Here is a 23941-nt window from a genome sequence, read left to right on the forward strand (position 1 = left end):
TAAACAAACAACCCAAGATTTATTGGCTCAGGATAACTGCTGTTCGTTGTGTGCTCAGTGTGGCTACTGACAGCTCATGGCTGGGACGTGGTGAGCTCGCATGCCTGCCTCACCCTTGTGGTGCTTGGTGCTGGCATCTTCTGAGTGGCACGGAAACTCTGCTTCCCGTGGTTGCTCTTCCTTAGAGAGGATTGAACGGTCCATTATGTTCCTGGCTCCGGAAGTTCCAGGAGAGCCGGGATGGAAGCTGTAGGACTCTGAGGCGCAGCGATGGTCTTATATCACATCCTTCCCACCAGTCAGTAAGTCAAATGCCAGATCCAGGTTCATGGAGTCGGAAGGCAGACTCAAGCTCTGGATAAGAAAAGTGACAATGATGAGCTGGCAAGATGGCTCCATGGTGAAGGCACTTGCCACCAAGCCTAAGGACCCAGGTTCAATACCCAGTGCTCACATTAGAGAGACCCAAATCCACATACATGGCATGGTGCACACGTGTGCACGTGCACACACACACACACACACACACACGTGCATGCATAACAAATACAGTTTTAAGACTGACTCTGAGGCCAATCTTAGAAGAATGATGAAGGACCTTGAGCAGGGTTGTAGCCAGGGCATCTGTTCTAATGTAGCATTATGGGGACTGGTCTGGCATCAGAGTCTGGAGTCCTTTCACCTCAAGTTTCCTTTTGATCCACACACCAAGATGTGGTAGTTATTCCTGGGTGTCAACTTGACTACATCTGGAATTAACTAAAACCTAAGTGATTGGGTACATTTGTAAGGTTCTTTCTTTCTTTTCTTTTCTTTCTTTTTCTTTCTTCCTTCCTTCCTTCCTCTCTTTTTGGTTTTTCTTTTTTTTTTAAGATTTATTCATTTATTATATATAAGTACACTGTAGCCGTCTTCAGACACACCAGAAGAGGGCACCAGATCTCTTTACAGATGGTTGTGAGCCACCATGTGGTTGCTGGGAATGGAACTCAGGACCTCTGGAAGAGCAGTCGGGGCTCTTAACTGCTGAGACATCTCTCCAGCCCATTTTTTGGTTTTTCAAGACAAGGTTTCTTTGTGTAGCCCTGGCTGTCCTGGAACTTGCTCTGTAAACCAGGCTGGCCTTGAACTCAGAGATCTACCTGCCTCTCTGCCTCCCATGTGCTGGAATCAAAGGTGTGCTCACCACCCCCGACACCCAGTTTAATTTTTATTTATTAATTTTTAAGGTATTTTTTCTTAATTAAATCATTTGAAGTGGGAAGACCTGCTTTTTCTCTTTTTTTTTTGACATTTTTAGACTTTTTTGATTGATTCTTTGTGAATTTCCCTCAATGAACATCAATCCCACTCATCTTCCTGTCTCTCCACACCCACCCCTCCACCCTTAAAACCTCCCCCCACAGAGAAAAACAAAACAAAACTAAAACCATCTCCGTCTCTCTGTGGAAGCTGTGGCATGTCAGCCACTGTGTGTCCCACCGTAGGGTCTTATGTCTAAACAGCTCACTTGTAAACCGTCATTGCAGTGAGTCACTGGTCTGGTTCGAGGCTCCGGCTGCTGCTACACTGTTAACACCGGATCTTCCTCGGGAAGTTTTGAATATCCTGTTGTTGTGGTGTCATGGAGGTCCTGCAGGTTTGGTTCTGCAAGACCGGTCCAGTCATATGCTCCAGCAGTTCATAGACGGGGTAGGTGTTGGGTGAGCTGACTCTGAGCCCTGAATCTGAGCCTGGAGGGTAGATAGGTTGGTGGAAAGACCCACTTTTAAATCCAGGCCTTCTGAGGTGGGAAGATGCACCTTTGGTCTGGTCCACGCCTTCCATAGCAGTTGATTTAAAAGGACACAGAAGACGGAAGGCGGACTCACGCTGTGGATGAGAAGGGCAATAACATTGGCACTGGAGCCTACATCTTCGGGATTCTAGCATACATTGAAGACCAGCTGAGACGTTCAGCCTTGTGGACTGATCAGTTACTGGATCCTTGGACTTCCTGTCGGTAAACAGACACTGTTGGGCTAGCTGGCCTACAGCCTCTAAGCCATTCTAATAAATCCCATATACCTTCCCATCAGCTCTGTTTCTCTAGAAAACCCTAATACAGCATCAGAAGAAGAGAGAGAAATGTATGCTGCAGGAATCTGAGCAGTGGTGGTGTCCGGTGACGGAGACAACTGTGCTCTGTCCTCATTCCCATATGACTTCCTTGCTGCCCAGAATGCACCAGGGCCACCTCACCTCCAAAGCTGAGTAGTGCGTGCTCAGGAGTTGCCATTGAACTTTATTAGCAGAGCACACACGCTGTCAAAATCAAATCTTTCCCAAACAACAGCAAACTGTGGCTGGGAGTGGTGACAAGGCAATGTCCCCTTCTCGAGTCCCCAACAGGAACCACTGCTGTACTTTTTTTTTTTTTTTTTTTTTTTTTTTGGAGCTGGGGACCGAACCCAGGGCCTTGCGCTTGCTAGGCAAGCGCTCTACCACTGAGCTAAATCCCCAACCCCTGTACTGACTGCTGACACTATGGCTTAGTTCTGACTAGGCATGGGCCTTCAGATCCTTGTGACCCAGGCTGGAGACACAGGCTGTTGCAAAGACAGTCACCGTGCTAGGCTGTTGGAGCATTAGTCCCATCTGGGGACAAGAAGGTACCTGTGAAGCTTTTCAGAGCTCTGTAACCTTCAGTTTTCCTATGCCCGTCTCTGACTAGAACGGGCTGGGAATGTAGTTCAGTGGTAGAGCCCTCATCTTAGATGTGTGAGGTCCTGGGTTCAATCCACAGTGCTGCAGTATGTGAAGCTTACGTTATCCAAGCAAGGAGCCAGGGTGGCTAAGTGAGAGGAAGAGTTGGGAAGGGGAAGAGTGAGCCACCAGAGGTTAGCCAGCCCTTGAGGGCTTCCGGCCGGCCGCTGTTCTCGCATTTTCTCCTAGACCATGTTCTTCACTCCACCCCGTGTCACTTGGGAGTTGGGGATTAGTTATCCGATGCTGTGTTCCTGTCGGGGCAGGGGTACTGGAGAGGACATGAGGACAGGGTCCGGGAGGCATTCAGAGATGCTGGATGGAACTCCTCAGTGCTTCCTGGAGCAGGATAAAGAGTGTGGACCACAGGGATGTGAGGCACAGGCTGCAGTTACTGCAGGACATGCCCCTCCCCCACCCTACAACTCCGGCACTTAGAAGTCCAGGCACCCACTGAGAATTATCACCGATAATAATGTCTTTATGGAAATCATTTAAGGTGAATTTTAATGTACTTAACAATGAAATCCCCCCCCCGAAACTCTCTGTATGAGAGGGTAACATGGGCTCTGAATATTAAGTAGTCAGGGGTTACCAAGGGTGTCTCTGTATTGGGCACCTCCCCAGTGAATTACCTTCGTAACATCCATCAGGCGAAGGACACGGAGGAACAGAGTCTCCCCAGTCCAGTGACTAAGTTCTGTTGGAAATTGGCCAGGTGTGATGGCACCTGTAATCCCAGTACTCTGGAAACAGAGGCAGGAGGATTGCTGAAACTTCGAGAGCAACCTAATCGTGTTTCTAGTTCTAGCCAGCTAGGGCTACACTGTGAGCTCCTGTCTCAAAGCAAAACAAAATGAAAACTGTCCGGGTGGACCAGCTCACTCTCCTGCCCTTGGCAGTGCTCGGTGGGCCCTGAGCTCACTTGTAACCAGTCCTCTGCCCAGTGAGGAAGACAGCAGACCTGAGGGGTACAGGACAAGGGCAGGCTGTAGGGGTTTGGGAGGTGACGAACAGCTGCAGCCTCTAACCCTGTCGCTCTGCCCCACTGAGATCTGCAGGGCAGGGCTTGTGGGAACAGAGGTCGGTCCATCGCTGGGCATCCCACTTTTGCAGGTCAGTAGAGCATAATAAAGTCTTCCCCCCTCTCTTCCTTGTGCTAGATTGTCCTTAGGCAGGTCTCTGCTTACCTTGAGGGTCTCCAGTCAGAAGGCAAAGCATTCAGCAAAGCATGGAGTCACACTTTACGTCCCCCCTCCAAGAGACACTCTTCTTCTCCAACCCCTATAAGTCCTCATCGCTCCTGGGGCACCTCTCAGATCACCTCTCAGATCTTCCTTCCCAAACAAAGCAGCATCCACGGGCTGGACACATCTTGTTTTTCTCCACCAGAACCTGCTCATCTCAGGCCCAGGCCTGACCTTCTGCTCTCTTTAGTGGCACAGTGATATTGGGTTTTTTTTCCTCTTTGAGAATCTCCTCGGTTACATGCCAGTACTTTACCATGGACCTCTGGGAAATAGGATGCCTTCCATTCTCAAGGCTGATGGATCGTAGAGCTCAGGGCACAGAGGCGGGTTGACGCAGAGCTGTTCGGGGGCAGGAGAGGCTCCAGGCTCCCATTAAATCATCGTCATGGATGAGCAGGCAAGAGAGGGTGCATAGCCTTTTTCGGGAAATGTTTTACCTGCAAACCTGCACGCTGCTGCCAGATGTGTTCTCAGTAGATGCATGGATGATGTGTGTGTGCATGCTAGGTGGATTAGATGAGTGCATGAGTGCATGGGTGCCTGGATGGACGGACAGACAGAAAAGGCTCAAATGAGGATGGAACAAAACACATGGGTCTCACCAGCCCTTGACCCCCTCCAATCCTCTGTCTTCAGCTTTGGGGCCAGTCCTGACGACAGGTTGAAGGTAGATCCCCCAAGAAGTAGTGCCCACCTTTACTATGGTAGCTTGCCTGGGACTTTCCCAGAAGCACTTAGGGCAGGGGCCGATCCTCTGACGCATCTACCCCCGAACCCCAAGTCTTGCAGGGGCCTGCCCTTCCGGAAAAAGCCTGAATTAGTCACGTGATTTCTGCCTCTGTGGCTGGCTCCCCCTCCAGTGTTGAAGTGCCTATTGGAGAAAAGAGACAGGAATGGCGAACAGCAACATCTGTTTCTGCAACAAGCCAGTGACAGTGTGGATCTGGAGGGGGCGCACACACCAGCACTGGGGCTCAGATGCAGCCCTGCAGCTGCCAAAGCAACTGGTCCTCCTCATTTCTCAGGGGGATTATCTCCCGATCCATTCATCCTCACCCGGGGAGCCATCTCAGGCCACCGTTGCCTTGTGCTGGCCTCTTGGTTGTGCTTGGATCTCTGGTGAGCTGATCCCTGCTTTCAGGAGGGTCGTGGAAGCCACAGATCCTCCAGTTTCAGCCCTGCCTTCTGGAGGCTAGGACGGTGTACAGGAGGGATGCTGGCCCAGGCCTTAGAGCATAGTGGGAGGAGCACTGGACAAGGAGTCAAAGACCCAGTTCCTAAGCCCAGCCGTGCCGCTGGTGCTATGCTCTTGGATTCTGAATCTGACGACGTAATCAGCAAGGTGCTAGCCCTGTTGGAAGAGCCTCATCCTCCTCATTAGCAAACTGGGTCATGGCGTTGCTCAAGAGTGACAGTAAGCTTGTATGAACACAACCCAGGTGACAGGGCAGAAGAACTGAGAGTCGGAGTGTGAGATGCGTCAGCATACACTCCTGTAGGTGTCTCCGCCCACGGCTGCTGCACTCTAAAGCTGCCTCCAGATCTCAGGGACGGCTCAGGTGACTTGCAGGGGCAGCCATGTAAAGCCAGTGGTTAAATCGTCCACCTCTCAAAGAGAAGCCCCCCTCTGTCTAGTGCGGTTCCTATGCCCTGACTCTTCCTCCTGTCCTCTCACTCCCAGAGCAGACAGCTTGGGGAAGTGTTTAGGTGCCAGAGAGCAAAGGGTGTGCTGAAGGCTACTAGGGAAAGGGTTAAGGAGGAGAAAGGAGATGAAGGTGGCGGAGGGTGGGGTGGGGTCTTGGGAGGGACAATGGCAAAGAGGCATGGCTCCTTCAACGTGTAAGTTGAAAATGAGGTTTATATTTAAAAACCAAAACCATGCCTCCCCTCCCGCCTTCAAAATAAAGAGGAGCAATGACATAGAGGATGACTTTAACCCTGGAAGTGCTGCTTTTGGGGTCAGGAGAGACCCGGCTTCTTAGTGGTGACCAGGTGACCTTGAGGGAGTCATCTAATCCCGCAGAACAGCTTGACTCAAATTCCATAGCCGACTCAGGACACAATGGGGCTGGGTGAGAGATCAAGTGCTCTCCCAAATCCGGGCTACCATGGCTCTCATGACTGGTCATGTGACGGAGAGATCCATGCCCCAACTCCCGGCTGGCAGTAGGGTCCCAGAGCAGGGCCTAGCTTCCTCTAGGAGACAGGTCCTCCTGAGGAGGCAGGGGCTTTCCTCACAGCTCTGGTTGGGACAGCTCCCCGGCATCTACCGCACAGCCTGAGGCGTAGATTACTTGGGCTCTGCTTCACTTGAAGGATTTGCCTATCTTCATCCGGTTTCCTGCCACAGTTTCTCTTCAGGGAGGAATGGCTCTTCTCAGCAGAGCAGCCAGGCCCTGCATCCGGCCAGCCACAGCTCTGAGCTGACAGGATAAAGAACAGTTGCATCTCCCTGCCTCTGGGCTATCATTCATTCGCTCACAGCCCCTGTGGTTTCTTTTCAGCCTCCCCAGAAGAGGGTGGAGACTGGTTATCTGGAGCTCCTCGCTCAGGGTTCTGAGACACTTTCTGAATACTGGGAGCATTGTCTCAGGACAGAGTGAGGGGGGCCTGCACATCCGAACGGTCTCTCATATATATATACATGTGTGTACATAGTAACGTGCATGGCTAAAGATACACTAACAGCTTTGGTAAAATGGACTTGGGCGTTCTGGAGATAGTCTTGCCCTGTTGAACTCAGACTGTACTCCAAGATGTGGCCTTGAACCTACGAGGTACCTAACAGAAGGCTCTCTGTGGGTCAGGCAGCCTTTCTACCCACTATTGCTCCTGGCGGGCCCCAGAACAGGCTTGGCTTGCTTCTGCAAGAAAGGCTCTGAATAGGTTGTCCTTGGTTGCTACAGAGAACTTTGTATTGATGCTAGCGTGTAGCAACCATTCGAGAGGCCTAACAAAATAGCAGAAAGCCAGGACAACAGGAATGGAGCCCTCATCCTCAGTAGATGCAGGCTTAGGAGCTTGCTTCTTGCAATGCTCTCCCTGGGCCTCATCCTTCAAGGCCGCCCATCTGGATTTGGCACTGGCACCCTGGGCTGACTAAATGCTCTACCATCCCCTTCTGCTTGTTTCTCAACAAGATATCAGTCCCTCCTCAGACGACTTTGACCTTGGCCTTGATTAGGGCACCTTTGGCACATCTGCCTCAACACAGCAGTCATCTGGCTATGTGACGGAAAGAAATGGAAGGAAAAGTGCCTTGGATGGGCTCAGCAGCAGGAAAGGGGGTAGGGAGTGTCTCCAGCTGTGAGGACAGGTACACCAGGTTGCCAGCACCTCTCCTGGCTAACTTAGGAACCCTGAGCTCTGTTCATTGTCATCTCCTCCCAGAAGCCCCTCCTGATCAGCTCCAATCTGCACCCTGATGATCTCCACCCTCAGCAGGCTTCAGTTCTTGCTCTCTGTTCTACAGCTCAATTTGTCCAATTTGTCTACTGCCTTTCCCTAATGTGAGCGCACCCACCCAAAGAGGCAGTCTCCCCCCGCCCCCCACCTCCTATACCCAGCCTGTACCCAAGTAACTCTCACAGTGGAGCAGATCTTGATCCCCTGAAGGTGAACTGGAGTTCTCTCCAAGGCCCCCTGGTGGCTGGTTGCCTTCTCACCAGGCAGAGCATCTGGGCTGTTTCTACAAACGCCCTGTTTCAGTGGCCAGGTGAGTGCTGGAGAAAAGGAAAAACTGAAGGCAGACAGAGGGGTGGAGGGGTGGGAGCCCACATTCAACTTGAGAATGGGCCTTCCTCTCCGGCTGAGGTGAGCAGTCATCAAAGACTGACAGGATCGGACTTGAAACCTTGACCCCACGCTCCACCCCACAGTAATGGAGACTTACCTCTTCTCTCACTGGCAACTGGAGGCCCAAAGTAGGATGCCCAAGGGGACCTCACTTTAAAGACAGGAACACTGTAGGCCAGTGTCGAGACGGGAGGCCCTGGTGTTTTCTCTCTCCTCATCTCTTCTATCTAATCTCAGGCTGCCTCTCGCCCATCTTGGAATGCCACGTGGAGGGCAGCTGGCTCACTCTCAGGGGAACTACCTTCTCGGCCTGTAGCTGAGACACTCCCACATTTGGGAACCTTCAAAGCACTGTGGCCATGAGAAGGCCATGTGGAACTCCAGCCCTATAAGGCCTCAGCCGCCATCAGTCGTCTGTTACCTTCCTCACACCTCCCACTCCCACGGCCGGACCAGTGGATGGAGTTCTCAAGTGTGTAAGACACTGTGAGGTAAGCAGACACAGGACAAGAGACCATAGGAGAGAAGCTGCACGGGCACAGACTAAGGTCTGAATGATGGGTGACTTGGGCAATTAATCATCTCCCTTTACTCAGCTTTTTGTCTCATGAAAAAAAAATACTCTATTCATGGAGCTGTTGGGAACATTAAAACAACATATTTAAGCTTCAGGACAATGCCTGGCACACAGTGAACTCGCAGTAAACGGCAGCAATATCCCGGACATTCCCTCGTTTATCCAACACCTTAATTATTTACAGGTTTCCGGAAACGGGAGCTGGACCTTAAGAGATCTTCAAGTTACTGTCATTTCTTCCCTTCCACTTCAAAGCCCGAGCGGAACTCACCTGTCCTCACTGCTGAGGGTCAGCAGCTATGTGGTGTGCACATCAGCGTGGTCGGCAAACCTGTCCCACAGGGTCTAGCCGCTCCCGAGCCCGTGGTCCACGACTGGGTGTTGAACCCCACTGTTGGTCGGTTGTGCCTAGCGCTGGGCAGGTGCTAAATTCAGTCTTACCTGCCTGTCCACCAGCCACCTGCTCGGGGACACCGACACTAGACACGGTAACAGACGCAGAACACACACTGGAGCTTTCTCTCTTGCTATACAATGACTCTGGCTCTAACGGTGCTGGGAAATACGGAAGCAGAGGTGCGGCTGGAACGTGGAGTACGGACTTTGAGGCAGGCCTTAATCACCAGAGCCCAGAGCGGTCTCCTGTTGCCCGTCACAGTTTGATGGGAGCATGGGACCAAGACATTCGCTGCCTCCTCTAGTGCTGCTACACCTTGGGAGGAAGGAGAGCGTCTCACTGTTACAACCGCCTGCCTCTGCTGGTGAGCTCCGAGGTTCTCAGGCTCTCAGGCAGGGCCTCACCAGGCTTCCCCACCCTCTGCTGTCCTGGCAGATCACAAATGTCAGTCAGCTGCCACCTGAGTACAGGTCTCACCAGAGGCGTTCTTTTACCCCAGCCTGCATGGTCTGCAGGCAGTAATGTAAGAGGTCGACAGTCCGTTAGCAGTGGGCACAGAGAGAGAAGCCACCTCCCTTCGAGAGCCACTGAGGGTGAAGTCAACTGCATGGACGTGTGCCTGGCTGTGCATCTGTATATAATTTTTGAAAGGCAAACGAAGCAGGAAGAGGGTATCAGTCATCACAGCTGTGGTGACACTTAGAAACTGAAATGTCAACATGCTTCTTGCATCCTCTGTTTCCAACCCTCCCGGTCAGGTTCATGGAGCAACTATCAGGACAGCCGTATCGCAGGGTTAGAAGACCCGGGTTGCCTCATCTAACCTCTCTGTGGTGTGACTCTTCGCTTCGGAGTTCTTGCCAAGGAACCACCCTTTCTCTTTAGTTGCAGCACACCACTGGGATGTTCCGAATACCCCAACTGCGGTTCCCACTCATGGCTAGCGAGGGTCCTTTAACACAAGGGCTATTCCATAGGGTCATGCAACTCCTATCTGCAAGTCCTGGTTTTGCTCTTTGAACACCACATGCCCTCTTCCTCTTTTGGGTCTCCTTTCCAGACCAATGTGGTTGGTTGTGTGTGCCCTCATCCTTCTTCCAAATGCTCCTTGGACAAGATCTGGTTTGCTAATAATGTCTTCAAAGTATGGTTCCCACACTGAGAACGTGTAAAATGTCTGCTACAGTTGTTACCCATGCAATACTCACACACATAAATGCACACCTAGAAATGTAGTTGCCCTAACTATAACTCCATTCATCTGCACTCTATGTGCTGTCGAAGGTACTTCTGAGATCCAAGTGCACATCTCCGTGATATGCCTTGATCTGTCTCCACACTGAGTCTCTCCAAGGCAAACAAGGTGTCCAGGTTCAAGTCCAGCCCGTGAAAACCAGCTATGGCTTCCGCCTTCTTGTTCTGAACCATAATCTCCTTCCTGTGTATCTCCTGTAGCATAGGCCTTCACCAAGGTCATCACTGTCTTAGTCTGAGGTTAGGGCCAGCTTCCGGTGTGGATGTGGTTATTAATACAGAAAGTGGGACAGCATATGGTGGGTTCATGATTCTTTCCCCTCCAGAACAGGCCAGCCCTGAGCTTCCAAGGTCGTCTAGGTGGGACACTGTGCAAGGGTTCAGCGAACATGTGGAAGAGAGGCATGTTTGAGCAGCAGAGGTGAACAGGGAGACCAGATAAAGGATAGTTCACAGAGCCCCAGGTAGAAAATGGGCACAGGGTGGCAAAAGCCAGCATCCCCACATAGGCCCAGGGTACCTGTCAGGCAGGGCATCCTGAACCCTTCAAGGTTCAGGGTGGATTCCAGGCCTGAACCCCAGCACCAGGTAGCAGAGAGGCAACCTTACAGCTGGTGAATGGAAGGACTGAAGGCCTAGCTAAAAACCCCAGACTTCAGGCCCCTACTGGTCCCCAGTGACCAACCCTACAGGCAGGGGAAGATCCTGAGGTTCCTGGAATTGGATTCCCTGCTACTCACTGGGAGAGCAGAATAAATCTGACTCAAATGGTAAAGGTGCGTGACCATGTAGCCTAGAGTCATTCTAAAACCCACAGCCACATCTGCCCTCCGTCCCAGGGCACCTCCTTCCTAATCGTATCTGGGGGGGAGAGACCTGAGTGCATCGCTCTGCGTTTGCTCAAGCTCACTTTCTCTCTTGACCTGTGAAAGCAGCTCTCTGATTCATGAGCATCCTAGTTATCGGTCCTCAGAGGAAGCTTCAATCTGGGCTGCCTTACTCCAGTTGTTAATAACAGGTGTTGAGTCTCGCTGGGCAGAGGGCAGAGGGCAGGGCTTGTTTCAGTGTGCTGCTGAAGGCTGCCTTCCCTGCCGCTACTGACACGCTGATCTGTCAGCTCTCTCCCACGGCGCGTTCAGCCTCGGGAATTTATCTAAGTACTGTGATATCCAATCCACACATCTCTGCCTCGTTCGTAAGGATATATTGTCAAATGCCTAGCCAAAACGTAAACGCACTCCATCTATTACATGTTCCTAATCCATCAGCATGGTGACCTAGCAGAAGAAAAATGTGAGTGGGGATGGAAAGAGGGGCGGTTAATGGGGTCTGGCTAGCTGGCTCTCAATGATCCCTGACACCATCCCTAATGGCCCCTATCCTAGGTGACCAATGCTGTGATATAACACCATGACCAAAGCAACTTCGTGAGGGAAGGACTTACACCTTCTCATTGTTGTTCATTGGAAAACAGCAGGAACTCACACAGGGCAGGAACCTGGAGGCAGGAGCTGATGCAGAGGCCATGGAGGGATGCTGCTTACTGACTTGCTCCTCGTGGCTTCCTCAGCCCGCTTTCTTATAGAACCCAGGGATGGAAGCACCCACAATGGGCTGGGCCCTTCCACATCAATCACTAACTTTAAAAACTGTCCAATGGGCTTGCCAACAGCCCAGTCCTATGAAGGCATTTTCTCAACTGAGGCTTCCCTTCCAGTGAGTCACGCTTATGTCAAATTGTCACAAAACCATCAACCCTGGTCAAACAGTTCCCAAATTCGTCACTGGTAATGAAGCGACCCTCTACCATACAGCACTATCCTAAAGTCCTGGAATGAGTTTTTGTTTTGGAGACAAGGTTTCACTGTGTATCTCTGGCTGGCCACACTCCCAGAGACTCGCCAGCCTGACTCCCAAGTGCGGTAAATTAAAACTGTGCACCACTACGCCTGGTACCCCCTGAAGTCTCTGTGCATTTCCAGGAAGAGAAGCAGTGGAGGGAGAGGAAGCACGAAGCCACGGACATGTATTTTCTCTTATTTTAATAAATTTACAGGAAACCTTCATTGAATCAGGAGACATAATACAAATTATGGTGGTCTGTATACAAAATGTGGCATCAAATATGGCCTCTGGGGATCATATATAAAAATAGGCATTTAAAATCTGCACCAGAGCTCGGTGTAGCAGCTGACACAGTTCTCATGAGGGTAGCCACATATCAGGCCCGGCATATGGACAGTGAGAGTCATTGGTCCTCCAGGCTCTGGGTGACAAATTGTCAGCCCCAAGCAGGGGTCATAGGCAGGACACTGCAAAGCCCCAGATGCCACAAACCCAGCGTGCTGGGGAGAACAGGAAAGAATATTCCTCTCCTAGGTTTCTGGACCCTGATTCGAGCTCAGGGACCCCGGCTCTCTGGTAGACAAACCACCCTGACTACAGAGGAACTCTGGGCAATGTTTAAACGTTTCCCCAAGGAAGTGACCCAGTGCTACGTCAAGGTGGTTTTCTGCAGGCTGAGAGCCTGAAGCACCCTCCAGGACAGCTGGTCAGAGGGAAGCACACTGGAGATGGTGTGATCATCTCCATGCAAGATGCTGTTACACTCAGACGGGTGTGACAGGAGAGACTGAGACACCTCTGGTCCTCGCTGAAGCCACCCACTATCTGAACAAGGCAACCAAGCACAGAGAGATGAAGAACCATGTTCTTAGTTCTTTCACTGGCATGGCCTCTCATTCTGGCTGAGTGGGGCCGGGACTGTCATCCACTGGCTTGTACACTCAGGAGGCCCCTGCCTTGCCCATCCTGTGGCTCTGTGGATGTGGGCAAGTGTCCCTGACTCATGTTACTGTTGCCCACTGTCTGGATACTGGGGACAAATGGAGGCAGAGATGCTGGGCAGGAGGAATACCAGGTAGGAGACCAGCCCTGTGGGCTTTAAATGCCCATCCCATGACTGCTTCAGGTCCCCAAAATTACTGCCACCCTAGTGGAGTCCACAGAGGGAAGCAGTTCCCTCACCGCCCCATGCCATGTGTTACCGAGAGGGGAGTGCTTTTCTCACCGCCCCAGGCTTAGCTGTCTTGCTGCAGGGTGATCTGACCCTTTCCTCCGCAGTGGTGAGGACTGAAAGGAGACGTGAAGGACAGAAGCGTATGAACCACCAACTACACAAAAGCCAGGAGCACATGCTGTTCATGAGGGCCCTTCTCCAGCAGGTGGCACATTCAGGGGACAGGTGTTCTGTGTAAATGGGACCTGGCACCAATTACTACAATTTCCTACGTGCCAAGGTAACAGGGCAGTACCATGCCTAGTCACTACGGCTCTCTTGGGACACAGCTCCTTCACAAATTGTTAGGGCATTCTGTCTAGAACAAGAGGGGAAATGGGCCTTCCATCCTAAAGTGGCCTAACAGCACCCTCTAGTGGAGACTATAAATAACACAGGGACAGTGCGTCCAATTCCTCTTCAGACACTAGAGTGGTTTCAGGGTTCCCCGTGACCTGGGACACAAATCACAAGCAGATTATCTCTAGGAAGATCATCCCGACACACAAGGGCAAGAGTTCAGAGTCTGTGCCTGCACCCACCCTGGCCACTGGCACCCCTTCTCAGTCTTTGGCTTCTATACCTCCTGAGGAGGGGCTGGGCTGTGGTGGGAGCTGCTGGTCTCCTCAGAGTCTGGGCAGGCTGCCTGCTGGTGCCAGGATGATGCCAAAGACATAGAAAAGCCCCAGCAGGAGGTTGAGCTTGGCCGTCCTCTGGGGCAGCTTGTTGAAGGCCTGGCTGCGGAACTGCCTCTCCAGGGAGAAGGCCATGGGGCTGGTGAGGAGGGGCAGTGCCAGGCTGATGCTGCAGTGCGTGGCCAGGATGGTGAAGATCAGGTAGGGCAGGAAGAGCAGCGTGTTGTAGAGGATGTAGGAGAGGGTGGGCCCGATGAGGATGGCCAGCGTGACGATGCCAGCCTCGCGGTCAGACTCCATGTCCCTGGTGTTGTTAGAATGGAGAATGGCCTCTGTGCTGAGGGCCAGAGGGATGGCGTAGACCAGAGGGAATATGGCCAAGGACCCCACCTGGACAGCATAGGCAAACATCACGGCCAGCGGGCCGAAAGTGATGAGGATGACGAGGTCTCCCAGTGCCACGTACTTGAATCCAATTCCTGCGGCCAGAAAAGCCAGAGAGGCGGAGTGAATCAAGGGTGGACACTGAGGGGCTGTCCAAGAGAACACATGTCTGATGAGGCTAGAGGGTGAGCAATCACTGGAGCACCCCCAAAGGACCCAACAGACTCAGACTTCTGAGTCCAACTGCCAGGTGCCCAACAAGTCTGCCTTTTAGGATTTGTCCCAAAAAAGTTCCTGCCACAAAGTGCCCAGAGCTCCAGGTTCACAGAGGTGACAGAAGCTAAGAACACAAAGGGTTTTATGGTCCAGTGCACTGATTTCTTCTGCCCTTCTCCAGCCCTGCAAGGCAAAATGTACAGTTTGCCTCCTCCCCGTCCCCTGAGTCTTTTTTCTGGTTTGAAAGACCCCATTAAGACACCATAGCATTTCACAGCCTCTAACTTCTATGGAAAGAAACTGTCACCCATGTAAAGAAGAAAACAGGGAAGGTTATCATGCAGTGTGCCCTCTGCGGTTCTCATCAGTCAAACCACGTCATCCCTAGTGACACTCTGCTCCAAAGCCTGCCTACTCCCTCCCTCCAGCCCCAGTATCATACCACACCCCATTGTGGTCCAACAGGGCCATTTTACTCTGGAATACTGCCACACCCTCCTTATGGCTTTTGATTTTGTAAGAACCCCTCACTATTCCAGCATCTTCAAAACTCTGGGTTTGTCCTTTCTCCCAACACACACTCAAACTGTCAACGACCTTGTGTCTTTGGAATCAAAATCCCAGCATCTGGCTTGTCACAGCTGGCTCCCCAGTACCTGGTGCTGGGGCTGCAGTGAACACAGCCACAGTAACAAACACTTCTAACTCAAGAATTCTTCCCACTACGACTGTGTCATGGTGGGAGCTGGCCAAAGAGATGACCCTGTGAAGTCTCTAAATCTAATGACATTAAAGGGCTGGAGAGGTGGCTCAGTGGTTAAGAGCACTGACTGCTCTTCCAGAGGTCCTGAGTTCAAATCCCAGCAACCACATGGTGGTTCACAACCATCTGTAATGAAATCCAATGCCCTCTTCTGGTGTGTCTGAAGACAGCTACAGTGTACTCATATACAAAATAAATAAATAAATCTAAAAAAAATTATTTAAATCTAATGACATTAAAATGCATGGCCGCAGGATAGCTGATCACTTTTTAACCAGTCTGAAATGACAGGTGACAGTGGTCTGCAGGGGATCTAAAACCATGGGAACCAAGGACCAAGGTCTGGCCAACCTCACCTTCCCAGAAGCAGTGTGGGCCTGCTGGCAATGACTGAGAGCCCCTGGTTTTTTGTTTGAATGCAGCATCCCTACAAGTACCACAGGCATTGACCCCTCAGTTCCCTGGCACCAGGAAGCACCCAGAACCAGGGAACACACACGCCCTGCACACTGCAGGTATTCAGGAAGCCTCCTCCCAGGCCCAGCTCCTCTATTCCAGTCTATTCGCTGACCTACACACCATAGCAGGGCTCTGGATGGGACAGAACTGACCTCTAGCTGGGTGCTGCAAAGATCCAGCCCTCAGCTCAGCAGCCAAAAGGTGACATGGAGCCTCAGCCATGAGCATGCTCACTGACTTCCTTTTGCTTCTCTTTATTGCACACTGGCCAAAGCCTAAGCTTCCCCCAATACTGCAGACTCTCTCAGTCCTTGTCTGAGCCCTCACGTTCCACCACATGGCTATCTTCCTACCATGACCTTCCTTTTCCTCTTTCTTCTCTTCTCCTTTCTTTCTTTCTCTTTCTCTTCTCCATCCCTCTCCTCCCAGCAGCTAGATTTACAGTTTGCTTCTCTCTCTGACTCTAATGAGCTTCAAAACACAGCACAGCACAACACAACAGAAACCTGTCCTGATTGCAAGTGGGTCCTCCACTAAAGCCAAGCACAAGCCTACTTGAGGAATAAGAAAGGTCTGATAGCGTTTGGTTTATCTGATGCAGTAACATGGCTGAACCTTTGGAAAGAGCACTCTCAGTGTGGGAGACATGGCCCAAGACAGACCAGAAGTACCTCCTGACTTAGAGATGGGACCCGCATGGCAGTCTCTCTTTGAGTGTTCCTACCCCTTGCAACACCATGTTCTGAAGGAGATAACAGTGAAATACTGGGCCCCCTTTCACACATCAGCTAGAATTAATCTGTTAAGACCTACATCAAAAAGTTGGCAAGGGCCAAGTGGTAGTACATGCCTGTAATCCTAGCACTTGAAAGACAGAAACAGGAGGATCACTGGTTTCTGGTCAGTCTGGCCACACACACAGAGGCTAACTCATGGAAAAGGTGGCAAACCTGCAGACCATGTGGCTTGGGGTGTGAGCAGTGCAGGTACTGCTGAAAGGGGCTGGCAGCTCTTTGTAGGATTAAATGTCACCCTGCTCACCCAGCGGAGGCCACAACAGTTCCATTCCCAGGCATTTACTCAGGAGAAATGAACACAAATACTCGTAAAAAAAAAAACTTGAACATGAATGTTCAGTCACAACAGAAAAAACACAGATACAACCCAAAGGTCCCTGAACAGGTGAGCAGAACAAAAGTGTGGCGTGTCCCTCAACAGACACCATTCAACAATAAAAATCAGCTCCTGACATGCGCGACAACATGGTGAGTTCCACAGACGTCACACCGGGCAGAAGAAGGCAGACACAAGGACTCACAAGAGGCCAGGAGTGGTGACCACACCCTTAATCCCAGTCCCTTAGAGACAGAGACAAGAGGATCTCTGAGAGTTGAAGACCAGCCTGGTCTACACGGTGAATTCCAGGCTAGCCAGGGCCATGTAGAGAGACCCTGTCTCCAAAAGCAAGCAAGCAAGCAGAGTCCATGCTGCAATAAACAAAGTCGTAAGTAGTCATAGCAACAGTTCCCTCCACACGGCGCTCTAGACCACACAGAACCAGCCCCGTGAGCATTTACCTTGCACAGCTGAGGATAGAGTGGGCTCTGGGGGATGATGGAAATGCAAGGACGACACAGCTGTTTACACCTGTCAAGGTCCACCAAGTCAAACATGCTCTACTGCACATCAATTACATACCAGCAAAAGCCAATGTTGAAAGAAAATCTATGGGGCTGGAGAGATGTCTCAGTAGTTAAGATCACTGGTTGTTCTTCCAGAGGACCAGGTTCGATTCCCAGCACCCACAGGGCAGCTTACAATGCCTATAACTCTACTTCTCTACTTCCTGGGGAACCAATGCTCTTCTGACTCTGGGACCCTGCATGTACCTAGTGCACATATATACATGCAGGCAAAACACATGTGCACAGAGTAAAAATAGGTATTAAAAAAGGAGAGATAAACTGGGTGGTGGTAGTGGTGTACACCTTTAATCCTAGCACTTGGACGGTAGAGGCAGACAGATCTCTGTAAGTTCAAGGCTTGTCTAGTCTACAGAGCAAGTTCCAGGATAGCAAGGACTAGAGAAACCCTGGCTCAAAAAACCAAAGAGAGAACGAGGAGACAGAGAAAGAGAGAGAGAAAGAGAAAGAGAGAGACAGACAGACAGACAGACAGAGAGAAGCCAGATAATGCTCAATAAATGTCAGTCTTTTTTTTTTTAAGATTTATTCATTTATTATATATGAGTACACTGTAGCTGTCTTCAGACACACCAGAAGAGGGCATCGGATCTCTTTACAGATGGTTGTGAGCCACCATGTGGTTGCTGGGAATTGAACTCAGGACCTCTGGAAGAGCAGTTGGGGCTCTTAACCACTGAGCCATCTCTCCAGCCCAATAAATGTCAGTCTTAATTGCTCACTGCACACTGTATGAGTAGGTTAACTTACGTGTGTGAGACGTGTTATGTTCATGTATGCAGTTGTGTTCACTCACGCATGTGCTTGTCTTTCTCTTTGACACTCCACCTTTATCGTTTTGTTTTGTTTTGTTTTGTTTTGTTTTGTTTTGTTTTGTTTTGTGAGGTTGGTGTCCCTTGTAAGCCCAGGCTGGAATTATAGACGTGGAACATCACTGGCTACGGCTAACTGTGATTTAAAATGAGATAGAAAGCAAAGCCTCCTAGGGAAGGTGAGGGAGAAGGTGAGGGAGAAGGTGAGGGAGAAGGTGAGGGAGGTTCACTTAAGCAACACGGGGATGGGGAAGCACATTCCAAAAGAGAGACTGGCACCCATCAAGTGTGTGCCTTCATACCCCAGGTCCAAGAGAAAAGATGAAGGCAGGCCAGAACCGGCCGGGAGGGCTTTACTCTGAATGAGACGGAGCCACGTTGAAGAGAGTTAGACAGGGCTGTCAGCTGCCTCCCACTAACAGGGTAACTGTGGCTGACGGTCAGACAGTAGCCGGAAAGGGATGAGGGCAGATGCACAGAAACCATCAGGGGTTTCCGCAGTACTGTGGGAGAGGATCATGGTGGAGGCAGGACACAGGAACAGTGGTCAGATTTCAAATGGACTTTTAACAGAAATACAACGTGCTGATGTGCTAGGTCCCAGATGAGAAGAGACTGGTCAGGCATAGTGGTGCGATCCGTGAGTTCAAGACCATCCTGGCCTGCAAAGCACGTTGTAGGACAGCCGTGGCTACACAAGAAACCCTGTCTCAAAAACAACCCCTGAAAAGCTAGTAAGGATACTCATGGCTTTGTGCCTGAAGAACTAGAAGGATGGAATTATGAGTGGGCTAGAGATGCAGCTCAGAGGTGGAGTGCCCGCCTAGCATAGGAGGGCCTGTGCACTCATGCGCACTCATGCACGTGCACACACGCACATGCATGTACACACACACACACACACACACACACACACGAAGAGAAAAATAATGCCACTGAGTAAAATGAGAAAATCTGCAGGTAATGGGGGTGTCTTTGGAGAGACAACCAGGAATTTGACTTCAGAAGTGACTTCTAGGAGTGACAGAGCTGGATGAGCAGGGGTGTGGCTCACAGGTAAGGCACACACACTTGCCATGCTGGACCCGAGTAAAAAGAGCACCGGGAGCTGTCCAGTCCCCAGCTTCTATCACACTTGGCAGTTGCCAGCTTAACAAGTAACACTGGCTATAATCACCAAAGACCAAGCCAAGGAAGGAAACCAAAGGACTGAGCCAAGGGGAGGACTGAGCTGTGGAGGCTGAGGGTGAGGGAAGAAGCTGACAGCTGGGAAAGGGCGAGCAGACTGTCCTGTCTGTAACCTCTGCTGTCCCTCCACCAGGGCCTCATTCTCCCCTGGACCACACCAGACCACAGACCTTTGCACTTGCTGGCCCTTTACTCAGGCCACTTCTGTTTCCTTCAAGGTTTGGTTAAAATGTCACTTCAACAAGGTCATGGGTCAGAGAAGAATTCCAGAAGGCTCATGTGTTGAAGACTTAGTTCCTGGGCTGGTAGAATATTTTGTTTTTAACAATTATTTTGATTTATGTGCATGCATCTGTGTGAGTGGATGGACACACATGTAGGTGCTTATAGAGATCAGGAGAGGATGAGGGGGCTTGTGGACCTGAAGATTTATTTACAGGAGGCCATAAGTGGCCTGACGTGGTGGTGCTGGGAATTAAACTTGAGTCCTCCAGAAAAGCAACAAGTACTCTAACTGCTAAGCCATCTCTCCAGACCAGTGGTAGAATTTTAAAACTTTATTCATTTTTTAAAATTTTTGCCGAGAGGGTGGTTCAAGGCAAAGTTTGTGTAGTTTTGGCTATCCTAGAACAAGCTCCGTAGACCAGGCTGGCCTTGAACTCCTACCTCTGAAGTGCTGGAACTGAAGGCATGTGCCATCACACTAGACAGTGGAGGGATTCTTAAGAGTAGGGGGTTCCGGGGTTGGGGATTTAGCTCAGTGGTAGAGCACTTGCCTAGGAAGCGCAAGGCCCTGGGTTTGGTCCCCAGGTCTGAAAAAAAGAACCAAAAAAAAAAAAAAAAAAAAAAAAGAGTAGGGGGTTCCAGTCACGGGATGTGTACGTGGAGGAGACACTGGGACCTGGATCTAGCCTACTCCTCTTCCTCTATTCGCTCCCAGACAAAAGATAACTAGACTTCCTCAGCATGGATCCCAGCCATGAACACCGAGTCATAGGCCAACGAACCGTAAACTGGCAGCCTCTAGGCTAATTAGCCTCTCCTCCCAATAAGCTGATTATTTCAGGTGTTTGACACAGCAATGGAAAGTTGAGGAACACAGAAGGCTCTCCTTCAACAGCCCTTACACTTTCTACCACAGCGGCCTACAGGTTTCCTTTAACTTTTTTTTTTTTTCTTGAGGCAGAACCTCACTATGTAACTAAGGCTATCCTCAAGTGTGTGTGTGAGTGTTTGTGTGACTTACATGAAACTTTCTGCTTCATTCTCCCATGTAGGTATTACAGATCTGCCTGCCTCTGCCTCAGACATTTTTTGTTATTGGTCTTTTTTTTTTTTTTTTTTTTTTTGAGACTGGGTTTCTCTGTGTAGCCCTATCTATCCTGGAACTCACTCACTGTGTAGACCAGGTTAGCCTCAAACTCAAGATCTGTCTGCCTTTGCCTCCTAAGTGCTGGGGTTAAAGGCACACTCCACCACGGCCTAGCTGCCTCAACTTTTTGAATTGCCCTAACTTTACACCTGGCTGCGGGCAACTACTGTCTTTTATTTTCCTCCCACTCCCTCAGTCTCCTTTATATGGGCCTCATCTTCCCTCCTCTTAGGCTGGAGGTCCTGTGCTCTTTACCAACACTCTCTCTAACCATCTGACCAACCCTATTTTATCTATAAGCCAATGATTTCCAAATATCTGTCTCTTTAGCCCAAGTCTCCTCCTTACCCCTGGCTGCTTTATCCAACTACCCTCTCCCATCTCCACTTGGAGCTCTAGCAGACATTAGGATGTCCAGAGTCGATCTGACTTCCCTCCAAGTCTTGCCTTTCTCCTCTGTGTGGCAGGACAACATCAACTGTACCCTTCCAGTGGCTCAGGCCAAACCTGATTGAGTCAAGCTTAATTCTGTGGTGTCTCTACCTAAGATCCAGTCCACTGGCCAACGCTGTCTACCTCCAAAGTCCATTCGGAACCTGGCTCACCTTCCTGTGGCCACCACCTCGATGCAAGCCACTGAACATCTTGCCTGGACTGCTCACGGCCTCTGACTTGGGCCTTTGTTTCCCACCCTTGTCCACCATGCTCATCTGTTAATCCCAGCCAGAGAGATTCTTTCAAACCATGACTCCATACTGCTGTTCACTGCCTTGCAATGGCTCCTGCGCCTCAGGGTAAAGACGTGCATGAGCCCAAAGGGCCTATACAGCCTGCAAGCCTGCCTACCCCTACCCAGACACGTCTTCCTCTCTTCTTCTACACCCCTGGACTGCTTCCCCCGTGCACACAGTGCATTTCTTCCTATTACGCAGGTGCTTTGGCCCTTGCGGCTCCCTTTACCTAGAGTTCTACTCGCAGGCATCCCATGACCAATTCCACCATCTCTCACTGCCATCATACCAATCAAACGACTTAAAGCAGTCACCTGTCCCCTTCTCTGCCCTGCGCCATGGCACTTACCACCTCTTACACCTGGTTACGCACTGCATCACACTTCAGTTAGTGAAGGACCAGACACACAATGGTCCCAAAAGACTGAAAGGGAAGATGGCAGAAAGACAGACTAAATGACGACGTTAGTAACTTACATAGTTGTCATACTATGCCTTCTTATTACGCATTGCCGTTTTTATTTTGAGTGGGTGCGTAAGAGTTTTGAGGACAGTTTTCATAAGTTGGTTCTCCCCTTCTAACCTATGAATCCTGGAGATCTAACTCAGGTCACCAGGCTCTGTGGTGGGGGCCATTATCTTATTTTGCCAGCCCACGCTATGGGTTTTTTTTTTTTTTTTTTGGTTGTTCTAAGAATTGTATTGATGTGTGTGTGCACATGTGTGCTGATGCCCGCCGAGGCTCCAGGAGGGTGTTGGATCTCATGAAGCTAAAGTTAAATGTTTGTCAGCATGGGTCCTGGGAACTGAACCTGGGTCCTCTATAAGAGCAATAATACACACACACACACACACACACACACACACACACACACACACACACAGTTTTTTAGGTACAGTTGCCTTTGAGTTCCCATCTTTGGGGAAATCACAGGGATCAGCATATTGGACTGCAACAGATAAGCCTCAGCCTTTGAACTCCTTTGAGATCATGCCATCTCCCTTGCCAGGTAAGTATCAAGGTTTATTTATTTCTGTATTTTACGTATATGAATGCTCTGTTTGCAATGTATCCCGACATGCCAGAAGAGGGCATCAGATCCCATTTTAGTTGGTCGTGAGACACCATGTGTTTGCTAGGAAACTCAAGGCCTCTAAAAGAGCAGTCAGTGCTCTTAACTGTTCGGCCAACTGTAGGGGTATTTCCAGCTCCCTACCGTAAGAGATCTTAAAGGCTAAGCCGTGTCTTCAGTGGGTGAGTAATGTTCACTACCAAGCCAGAATCTTCACAACTTAAGGTTTCAAAGTACCCACAATACAGACAGTTTTGATCACCAGTCAAGCGGCCTACCTTAGTAAGGCGTCTTTGACACTTCTACAATTCCTACGGAAAGTGGCAGTTTCCAGTTCAGGCAACTGGGGACCTCAGAGCAGGAAACAGGCCGATTCTTACCTCCTGTGTAGAGAAAGGAGCCAGACAGGCCTCCAAAGTAGATGAGAGCCAAGTGCTCCAGTTTCAGGGTGGATAGGTAGTAGAGGTAAGCAGCACACACACAGCCCAAGGTGTAGAGGAAGACTCCAAATCGAACAACATCCTGGGGCTCCAAAATTCTGTCCACCAGAGTCCTGTCATCACTCTTTTTGTGGTCAATGCCCTTGGAAAAGTCATAGTAAGTGTTGACCAAATTGCCAGCCCCGTGCACAGCCAGGACGGCCACTGCACAACCCAACAACAGCCTGGGATCCAGGACACCCTGGGATCTGTAGGCCAAGGCACTGCCCAGGGCCACAGGAGTGAGTGAGGCACTGAAGCTCCAGGGTCTCAGGGCCAACACATAGGAGGCGCACTTCTGTCTCCAGGATCGTTCTGGAAGCCTGTCCTCCTCAGGCCAGTCGTTCCTCTGCTGGTCCGTGTCCCCGACCTGGGTCGTCTCTCCTGCCTGGATATTAATCTTCTCCCCCGGGGCCTGTACCGCAGCCATGGAAGCTACACGTGGCTAAACTCAATTCTAAAAGTGAGCCACTCACGGGAACCGCCCCGAGACGAAGATAGGCGGGACAGACTGGCCTGACCTTTGGTTCCGCCCCGGGGCAGGGTTTGGGGGGCGGTAAAAACTGGAGACAGCAACGAGGAGGCCATGCACCGTCACGGGGTCAGCGGCGCTGCCCGCTCACCTGTCACCTGAGCGAGACCTGTCTGGGGTCCCTTTCCCTGTGCCACAACTCAATAGCCGGCCTCGGCCCGCAACTTCCAGCGGGCCATCGGCGCCGCCATCTTGTGCGTCGGCCTCAGGAGGCCGGCCGGGAAACACAGGCCTGGGTGGGCAGGGCCGGGTGAAGGCCGGCGAGGGGCGTGATCAGAGAAGGGCGTGGTCAAAGGTCAGAGCGCGGGTTCTAAGAGCAAGCAAGTCACTGGAAAAAAACCTACTGTTTTAGCACTCCAAGAATTTCAGGGCGTGTCGCTTTGCGTTATACTGGGCAGGTTCACTTACTAAAATAAGAAATAAGACTCATTGTGAGGGAGAGATTACCCCCAATAAATCCTACTTTGGTCATAGTGTGCACATGCTGAGCTGGTGGTTCATCTCTGTGGTCCTACAAA

General features: G+C 50.7%; 1 protein-coding gene across 3 annotated transcripts; it reads right to left on the reverse strand.

Annotated features, from left to right (window-relative positions):
• Ubiad1 (UbiA prenyltransferase domain containing 1) lies at positions 1-23624 on the reverse strand. 3 transcript variants are annotated; one of them, XM_087549497.1, is made up of 3 exons: positions 22779-23617; positions 21214-21313; positions 12044-14190 (listed from the first exon to the last, which is right to left on the reverse strand). In XM_087549497.1, the coding sequence occupies exons 1-3, from the start codon at positions 23319-23321 to the stop codon at positions 13703-13705; spliced, it is 1131 nt and encodes a 376-aa protein (XP_087405623.1). In that variant the 5' UTR covers positions 23322-23617; the 3' UTR covers positions 12044-13702.
• Positions 23625-23941: the final 317 nt, after the last annotated feature.

The sequence above is a fragment of the Rattus norvegicus genome, chromosome 5 (genome assembly GCF_021556685.1).
Source record: "Rattus norvegicus strain SHRSP/BbbUtx chromosome 5, alternate assembly SHRSP_T2T, whole genome shotgun sequence".
NCBI classification, from domain to species: Eukaryota; Metazoa; Chordata; class Mammalia; order Rodentia; family Muridae; genus Rattus; species Rattus norvegicus.

Excerpts from the sequence above, each read along its gene's own strand:
- Ubiad1 (XM_087549497.1), bottom strand. The coding sequence starts at position 23,321 with ATGGCTGCGGTACAGGCCCCGGGGGAGAAGATTAATATCCAGGCAGGA. Across the intron at positions 21,314-22,778 it reads CAGGAGGTAAGAATCGGCCT|CATGGTGGACAAGGGTGGGA; the intron begins GTTTCCTGCTCT and ends TTAACAGATGAG. Across the intron at positions 14,191-21,213 it reads GAGGTGGTGGCCACAGGAAG|GAATTGGATTCAAGTACGTG; the intron begins GTGAGCCAGGTT and ends TTCTGGCCGCAG.